This window comes from Nestor notabilis, unplaced genomic scaffold (assembly GCF_000696875.1).
Source record: "Nestor notabilis isolate BGI_N333 unplaced genomic scaffold, ASM69687v1 scaffold23666, whole genome shotgun sequence".
NCBI lineage: Eukaryota > Metazoa > Chordata > Aves > Psittaciformes > Psittacidae > Nestor > Nestor notabilis.
Window position 1 is genome coordinate 11,008 of NW_009934570.1, and position 9,659 is coordinate 20,666.

General features: G+C 54.7%; 1 protein-coding gene across 1 annotated transcript; it reads right to left on the bottom strand.

The window, feature by feature from the left end:
- Window positions 1-5,668: 5,668 nt before the first annotated feature.
- Window positions 5,669-9,193, bottom strand: CDCP2 (CUB domain containing protein 2; the record flags this gene model as incomplete). The annotated part of the gene is made up of 3 exons (XM_010017424.1): window positions 5,669-5,983; window positions 6,176-6,354; window positions 8,840-9,193. Coding segments are annotated over 3 exons (848 nt in total), but the record flags the coding sequence as incomplete, so codon positions are not given.
- Window positions 9,194-9,659: the final 466 nt, after the last annotated feature.

Genomic DNA, 9,659 nt, shown 5'->3' on the forward strand with positions numbered 1-9,659 from the left:
AAAGCAGGATTGGAGTGGGACTTCGCAGCTAGGTGGTCCCTAGCATGGGAATTGGGCTGGCTGGGCAGTGCTGCCACGGGGAACGCTCAATCCAGGGCTGCTGATGGTACCAACTTGGTGTTCCCTGCACATGTCCCACATGGGGAACAGGGAGCTTGCAAGCAGGTCTCGTCAGCTGCTCCCCAGCTCTTCACACCACTGCTTTTGGAGCTGGGGGATTCCAGGGAGGATGGAGGACCCCAGGAAACGCTCCCAGCCATGGGGTATGCTTGGGAAGAAGGATAAAACCCCAAACTGTTCACCCAAGCAGCACAATTCACGCTCACAGAGGGGATGCAATGCTGTATGCCACCAGCACAGCTCAGGGACGCGAGGTTCAGTTCCCTGCGTGTCACAACATGCCAGTTCCCTGCATCCCAGTCCCAGACTGTGGGACCTGAGTATGAAAACTGCAAATACATAAATAACCCTCAGAGCAGAGGAATAGGGGAGGAGAGGGAAGAAATCACTGGAAGAGACCTGCGAGAGCCATTTAAATACATCTCCCCTCCTCTTTCTCAGCACAAGCCTGACGTGGGGGAGCAGACCAGCTACTACATCTACAACATGAGGCCCCTTCCCACCCCTGTGCACCACTGGCATCACCACAGAAAACTTCACTGAGCATTACATAGAATAAACCACCAAAGGGTATTTGCCTGGTGAGGGGTGAGCACCCAGCTCGTGCTCAGGAAGCTGCTTCTTACTGCAGCCACCAAGGTAACACACTGGCCATTTTATTTTCATTTAAGAGAAAAAGACGAGTCAGCAGAACCTCGCTGTGCCCCTCGGGGCACATAAATCTCAAGTGAGCAGAGCGTGCAATGCTTCTGCTTAAGAAAGCATCAGGACATCCTTTGTTTTTTCCAAGCGTGGAAACCTGGGGTCTATAAAGCATTCCTGGAGAGGGACCCCAGCTACTTGTCAGTGCTTTGGAAAGAGGAAGCCCCCCAAGCAGCTGGGTTTGTAGCCCTTGCAGGGGCAGGACCAGACCCTGGGGGCTCCAGAACAGCCACCAAGGTGTCACCCAGCCCATAGCAACCCCCAGAGCTCACCCTGCTGCAGCGCTGCTCAGCCTCCTGCATCCTCACAATGCTCGGAGCCAGGGGACTGGAGAGCAGTAATAGCAGCTCAGGCAACCCAGCACCCTGCTGCTGCACATCTGCATCCCTCCCAGCCCCACACAGCTTTGGGGCATCAGAGACACTCAGAGCAAGACCAGGTTCAGCTGTGTTGAGTTTGCACCCTCAGCAGAGCCCTGCACCCTGATGCTCCCCACAGCCATCACAGCACCATGCTCCTGAGGCTGCCCCTCGGTGGGCTTGCTCTGGGTGCAGTGGCACTTCCCAAGGCTGCCAGACCCTCGTGTTGTGGATCATGGCACCAGGGGTTTGCTGGGAACCCCAGTGGGATGCCCCAGCCCGCTCAGCATCCCAGGGCTGGCCCCATGCCTCTGGGCAGCAGGAGCAGGGTCTTGTGCCAGCACCAGTGCCCACTGGGGCGCTTCCACCACCGTTGCACTTGTCCAATGCAGCAGCACAAAAGCACATCCCCCATCAGCACATCCTACCAGTGTGACACGTAGGAAAACCTTCCCGGTGAATAGGGAAAACACAGAGAGCACGGCTGGGATTTGTAGGGTATTTTAGCCCATCTTCTCTCCGGGAGGAGTGATTCCCCAGGGAGGAAAAGGAATAAACCAACCGATCTCCTGGGGGCTTTTCCATCCTGTTTTCTATGATCTATGATTTTCACCAACAGTTCCTCACCAGATCTGCATGCAGACGTTTGCAGAGAGATAAGGGATGCTCTCCCTCCCACACAACAGCACAGCCTTTGTCTGCTCCGGAGAGACGCCACTCCACATCCATAAGCAAAGCCAGGAAATGGGGTGGCTGCATTCAGCCCAGCAATCAAATCATCAGGCTCTAAATAAATAATCAGATGAGTACCAGGAATGCTGCCTGTGCCTGCTGCTCTCCCTGCCTGCTCGGGAAGCACCGGGCAACGCCGAGGAGGGAAACTGAGGCGCCAAGCCTGGGGACTGAGGTGGAGGGAAGGAGCGCTGGTGATGGGTTCCCGATACCTGTTTGCAGCTCATCTGAGTGGTTTGTACATGAGAAGAAGGGTTTGTTTCACAGAACGACCAGGGCAGTGCTGGTCTCTGTACCCACTCACAGGGATCTTCTCCTCTCCTGGCTATCCTGATGCAACCTCCCGTGCTGGGATCTTCATCTGCAGGGATGAGGATGGATGTGCTTGCTGAAGGAGAGCTGCTATGGGTGTCACTCTGGTCCATGCCATGGCCACAGTCAGCAGCAGCACACAGCAGGGAAACCCTCCAGGGCACAGAGATGGCCCTTGATCCCTTTCTGGGGAGCTTTGGTTGTGTGGAGGGGATCAGATGAACGCAGATTTCTTATTAAGATTAATTTGCAAGGCCAGAGTAGCCCCAGCGCCTGGTTATGCCTCTCCTTTCCTCCTCCTGGCCCCTTTCCATTAGATCTCTCTGCAGCTCCTGCTGTTTTGCATCCCATTGCTTACTGCAGTGACAAACAAGCTGGTGCCTCCCTGATTCCCTCTCCACGCTGGGTGTCCCCGTCACCCGGTGCACAGAGCACCATCGATGGGGAAAGGTCACCTGAGGCCAGGAGGGTGATGGCTACGAGGAGCTTTTGTCCCAGGTGTGATGGGGAAAGGGATGGGGATGTGCCACTGGCACTGCCAGATCCTTCTGTGCACTAGTGTGGGATGCTGGGACTGTCACTCTCTGGAATCAAGTCTCAGACAGCAGCACCATGCTCCTGTACTGTCTGTAGCCCTTGGGAAAGGGGTGCTGGGGACAGGGACACCCAACGCAGCAGGAGAGAGAGCTGGGGAAGCTGCTGTGTGATTTGGGAAGCAGGGAGTGCAGAGGCAAGCAGGATAAACCATCGGGGAGCACATTTGGGCTGAAATCCAGAGGGGATTATCACCAGCAGTGCAGGGATCTGGGGAGGCTTTGCAAAGCTGCAGGCATTTGACCATTGCTGTTTGAGTGGAAATTAACTGCATTAACTGGAGAGGAGCGGTGCTGCCATGTCCCAGCCACTAAGGTGGGAGCACAGTCAGGGCCTCAAGTGTTATCTCTGTCCCCATGATGTCCCCTTTGCCCCATATTGCTGGCATGTTGGGGTCCTCAAGCTCAGTGACATCGAGTATCTGAAAGCACAGAGGACTCCTGGCCAGCGCTGGTGGTGACACCTCAGATTTATGCAGAAGCAGCTTCCATCTGTGAAGATGTATTCACAGATACAGCTGTGAATGTATCCAGGAACAAGCCCAGAGAGGGCTTTTGTAAGCCTTCAAGCTGCATGAATCACTCCAACCATGAACCCCTGGGTGATGCCCTGTGGGGCTGGGGATGCTGAGGAGCCCCTTGGCTGAGGGAGCGGAGCTGCTCCCATAGCACCACTCCTGCATCCGCACTTGGAGATGCTCGGGTGGCTTTGAACAGGAGCCAGAGCTGGAAACCCTCTGGGGGTGAGCACAACAGCAATCCCCTCTGCTGCTGGACTCTGCGACCAGCTCCAACCCCAACCCAGAAAAGCCTTTTCCCTGCAAATCACACGGTGCTGAGGCTCCAGCTGGGCGAGGAGGTGCCCATCCTGCAGGCGAGGGGCTGGATGCTGCTGGGTGCTGCTGGCTCAACACCAGCACAAGTGGCCTCAGCGTTCACCCGTTTCAGCAAAATCCGGGCTGCTGAGAAGGTTAATTATATCCTTAATTTCTCCAGTTGTCAAATCTTGTTGCTATCGTCTCAAGCTGACAGTTATATACCCAGCAATTAAGTGGCAGCAAGGCTCTGCAGGCAGCAGGGGGGTCTGGCCTTGTTTCCCCTCTATGTACAAAACACGCTCTCAAAACGTTGCCTTAATGGAGCTTAACAGGGCTGGCAAATTCTTCACTTGGAAATCTCATGTTTGCCCATGTGTTGCACCAACAAACACCAAACCAATCCTGGCTCCAGCAACAAAGGCTCCTCGTTAGGAGGCATGCGTGGATTTGTGCCTTCTTTCCCTCCCCAGGCACCCTTTTAGGCATCCATGGAATGGTGCAAACCGGATCCAGATCATCATCTTGATCATCATCCTTTTCCTTTCCTGCTGCTTCCTCTAATGCCCTGATGTAAAGAGCTGTCCCAGCGGGTGTGGGATGCAGGACATCAGTCAGGAAAGCCTTTCACCTACAGGACTGACCTGGATCCAGCAGCAAGAGGGGTTTGCTGTACGATGCTTTACAGGAATAGCTGGTGTGCTCCTTTGGATGGATTCATACTTAGAGGTAATGCTATCAAAGAAGAGGCTCCTGGATTACCCACTGCCCCCAAGCTCAGTTTTTCACCCTTGAATGACCACATTTGGACATTGTTAAGATCTCTCCCTGCACCACAGTGTGTTTTACACAGTGCTGGGGTGGGTGGCCCCTATGCCAGGCTCCCAGGGCCACATTCACCCTGCTTCTGCAGCAAGATTTCACATTGGCTTTGTCATACCCTGGCTCTAACCCATGCCAGGACAAACACAGGCTGCTCTGTGACAGCCACCCCCTGTGTGATGCTGAAAGGGAATTGTCTTTGCGTTGGGGTGGGGGTTATTTGGCCATCCAGCATCAGTAGCATCAGTGCTCTTGGGGAGGAACCCAAGTCCTCTGCAGGTGCAGTGACCACAGGACTCCTATTTTCATGCTCTTGGCTGCTGAGCTCACTCTCTGCAGGGACCAAGGGCAGAGATCTGCTGTCACGGGGGTCCCAGGGTAGCCAGCCCCTCCTGCTGAGGCTGTCTTTACAGGGCTACCAAAACCTCCACACTCCAGCATCTCCTCAGGCTCCACAGCAATTTTTCAGACTCCAGGAGTGATGCTGGTACAGAGCTCACAGTGATGGATTCCTGGATGTCCTGGGAAGGAGGAAAACACAAAGCAGAAGAGAGATCCTCCTCCTTCCCTCCAGCTGCTGGTGGCTGAAGCACTGAGGTGAGTCCCGAGAGCAAGCAGTGGGTTAGACGACATGTGAAGATCAAACAAGGAGCTCCGGGGCATGGTGAATGCATCTCATCACATCATCCAGACATCCAGAAACACCGCCTGGGAGCATCTCCATGAGCTACATCTGTATGTGCCAAGTGGAGATACCACAGCACCCCCCTGAGCACGGGTGGGAGCATGGATAATATTTGCTGGGAATATCACTGTATTTGGGGATGGTTTGTACCTTCAAGAGTTCAGCTAGAAATAACTGGCAGGATGATTTGCAGCCATCAGCAAACGTTACTTTCCCGAAAGCAGCAGCAGCACCAGAGGGAAAATGAACTGAAGCAGGTGTGGGAAGAGTTGGGAAGTGCAAGAATTGCATTCCTGAGCCAAATGGACAGATTGAGACAGAGGAAAACAAACCGGGAAGCGAAATGGCTGCCTATTGCCTGGATTATTCAGGCGCTGTGGGGAGGTGGAGGTTGGGTTCAGGCTCATTCGGAGCCTGGGAGCTGTGTTTGTGTTCCAGCAGTTGTGTTAGTGCTCAGCCTGGGGTAAAGGGGTGCGTTTCCACCCTGGGCAGGGCTGGGATTGCCCTGGAGGTGTGTGGAGCAGCATCCTACAGAAGCACCAGCCCCACCACTGCGATGACCATGAGGAGCCCGGCCAGGATGCAGATGCTGATGAAGACGATGTCACTGGTGTCCTGGCTCTTGATTTCACGGGTGTCCATCGCTTCCCCCTCCTGCTGCTGGGCATCCACCAGGTTTTCTGCCTGGCTGAGCCTGGATGGGTCAGGGCCGGCGATGAGGGTGACCGAGGCTTCCTTCCTCTTGGGCTCACACTGCACCTCGTACTGGTGGATGTCCTCCTGGTCGCCCGCTGAAAAGTCGATGTAGAGGGTGCTGATGATGACGGACGTGTTGTTGCGTTTCTGCAAGACAAGGACGATGTCTCATCAGGGCTTTGTGCAGCTCATTTTCACAGGGGTTTGATGGGATGGCCACAAACCAGACCAGTATCTACTGGGAAGATGGGAGGGAATGTCCCTCTGCAGCCCGTGTGCCCGGCACGGGGATAACCATCTACTCAGCTTGCTTTAAAGGGAGGTTTGTCAGTCGCTTACCCGGGACTCGGTGCCGCAGGTATCAAACCTGGTGTGTATTTTGAAGCTCCTGCCAACCACCTGGGCTGCACAGGACGGGGTCCCCAAATAAATCCTGTTCCTCTCCAGCTGGGCCAGGGACTGCACGGGGATCTGGATGTGGAAGTCCGTCCGGGTGCAGCTGACGTTGATGGGCACAACTGTTGGGACACAAAACAAGGCACACGTGAAGGTCCAGCAGTTTTCAAAGCTCACTGTCCACATCACACATAAAGCAGGCAACCAACAGACCCCGGAGCAGCAGGGACATTGGCCTCATGGGTGTGCCGTGCCTCTCGCAGTCACCGGCATTGCAGGTAGGATTCACATGGTGGGTTTGGAACAGGCTGCCCAAAGAAGTGGTAAATGCCCCATCCCTGGCAGTGTTCAAGGCCAGGTTGGACTCAGGGGCTTGGAGCAACCTGCTCTAGTGGAAGGTGTCCCTGCCCGTGGCAGGGGTTGGAATTGGAGGAGCTTTAAGGTCTCTTCCAACCTGAACTATTACATGATTCTATGAGAATAGAAAAAAGGAGCTACACCCAAAATGCAGAAAGCACTATCAGTATTTTAGCCCTGTCCCATGCTGAGGTCAGACACAGTTGGCTCCCCAGTTACTGCTGTGCTTTCTGCCTCAGAGACCCCACCACCAACCCTCTTGAACCTCATCCTCCTTCCACTGCAGGAGACACTCTTCCAGTGATGAAATGGAGGAGATGCATCTTGGAGGACCCCACACCTGCCAACCCCACAGCGATGTAGTTGTGTGGCTGCCATATGGTCCCTGGGGAAGGGTGAGCCATGTCCCCAACCCCAGGGCATCCATCCCAGCCCAGGTCCTGTCCCTCATTAACCTTCCACTGTCCCCAGGATGGGGAGCTGGTGAACAGTGCATGGAGTGAGCTGCTGTTGAGCTGCCCTTGATGCTGAGATGAAGAGCAGGGAGCACAGCCTCTCTCCATCCCGCTCCCTCTGGCCCCTCTGGATGCAGAAAGCATCCACACAGGGAAAGAAGCAGGGAGGAAAAATGCCCCCTCTTTAAAATTAATCCTTGCTCAGCTTCAACCAACCACTTGGGCAGTATGAATTATTGAATTATTCCAGCTCCCTCTGAATAAGGGATAAATAAGACACAATAAAATCAATACGAAAAAAATAGTGTCACTTTGCTTCACTTAGTGCATTATAAAACCATTAGAAGATTTACCAAATAACTAAAGTGCATTAGATCAAGAGGAGGAGAAAATGGATCCTCTCTCCTGCCATGAAGGCTTTCATTCGGATGGCCATAAATCACACATGCCCAGCCCAAGTCATGCCCTTCTGTGGGCCCAAAAGGAAAGCATCTGCGTAACTGAGGAGCTGTGGATGTGGAGGGCAAAAGGAAAACACCTACATGGCTGAAGGGTTGTGGATGTGGAGGCTGAAAGGAAGATAATCTGCATGGCTGAAGGGCTGTGGATGTGGACATGGAGTTTGAGGTGCCCCTTTGCCACTGAGGGCAAAGGGAGAGAGGCAGGAGCCTTGGGCAGTCGGGAGAAGTCACATTGCTCTCCATGACGGGGCTTCCCCCTGCTCTTCAGCATCCTGTCTACCTGCAAGCTGCTCCATTGGGAATGGGGTTTCTCCATGACCAGACACAGTGAGGCCAAGATTTCTCTCCCTGCACACTGCTGTAAACCAGTAAGACATGAGCAGCACAAGGACAGGTACCGACCTGCTGTGCACACCAAAGCCCTGCTGCATGTCTGGTACAACCTCTCTCCCTCCCGAGGCTGCAGAGGCTCGGGACAAAACTCCATCCCATCTCTTACTCCTAGAGCCACCTATCCCCAAATCCCTTCTGCTACACTGGAAATGAGGAACATTTTGGTGCTGAGGGACAAAAGCTCATAAACTCATGGCCAACCAACCCCAGCTCCCGTGCTGCTGGTCCAGCAGCCCTGCTGTGGCTCCACCAGAGGCTGCTCCTGTCTGAATCATCCCTGACACACAGGTCAGCTCAGATGTAATTATCTTTAAACACAACAAACACCACGAACTGGCTGGCTTTTGAGGTGCAAAGGTTGGCAAAGACATGAGGAAGGTTACGCACCGCTCCTCCCACCGGCTGCAGACGCACCACTGGGATAAAGGGCATGCGGGCGGCAGGGATTGTTGGGCAGCACTGCCTGGATTTGGGAGCGCTGCGTCCCAGGGATCCTGCCCCTGTGGTGCTGCAGGAGAGGATGTTGTTTATGTCTGCCTGCTCAGCTGTGTGCTAGCGGCGCTGGAGCATCCTGGGGAGCAGGAACAGGGTGGTGATGCTGGAGCTGGTCACCTCCGCTGGGGCTTTGGTCTCCTAAAATCCCCCTGGGCTTTGTTTGCTTCAAGCCCTGAGGGAGCAGCGGGAGCATGGCAGCAGCAGAGACACAGGGAGGAGAAGCTGGAAAGCATCTCCTGAATACTAAACATGATGTGGAGCATGTGCGAGACACTCTGCAAGAGCTAGAGCTCACCCACCACGTCTTCTCCACCCCATCCCTAAAGAGCCATGTGCTCTGCTCCTGCAGACGGGTGTTTTCGCTGCACAGTCCTCAAGGAAATTACACACTGTTGAGCATATCCCAATGGAAATAAAGCATTGAGAGCACCCAGGTCAGGCCTTACCTCCCACATAGGTGATGGAGAAGCCCCTCTTGGCCGTGTTGCGGTCCGTGTGGAGCACCAGCAGCACCCGGTTGCTGCGGGAGGTGATGGGTGCCAGGCTGTCCTGCCCGCACCACTGCCCCAGCAGGGACCCGTTCTCAGCACCACCATCAAAGGCAGCCACACGGTCATAATCACAGCCACCCGTCAGGCTGCTCCGGCCCTCCAGGTCCATGTCCAAGAAGAAGATCCTGACCCGGTAGCCTGGGGGCAGCTGGATGCTCCACTGGCACTTGAGGTTGTTGGGGTAGAAGTTGGGGTACCGAGGGCTGGAGAAGTTCCCTTTGATGGAGGTGAACGCCTGCTGGCACTCGCCTGCTCAGGGAGGAAGGGGAAAGGAAAACATGAAAGCAAACCTGAAGCCCCCATGGTGTGGATGAGCTGGCAGATGAGCAATCACTTCTTCCATTGATAAAGGATGCTCTGCCCTTTACCTCACTGCTTCCCAGCCTTGTGTCTGGCCAAGGGACACCCACCAGTTCGAGGTGATGGCAATGCCCAAGGTGGCCAAAGTCCTACAAGAGCAGATGGTGAAAACTCACATGCCCAGGGAATGGCATGAGCAAAAGAGAAGGGTGGCTCTTGCACAAGAGAAACACAATCTGGGGCCTGGGATAGCCACAATGGTGCCATTTGCATTGCACGGTGGTTTACGCTTCACACCATCCTCTCATGAGCTCTCCCCAGTGGGCTCCCCTCCACTGTCATCGCTTGCTGCCATGGGAGGTTGAGCATCACCACCACCACCCCCCCAGGGACCCATCCCCACATCCTTCCCACT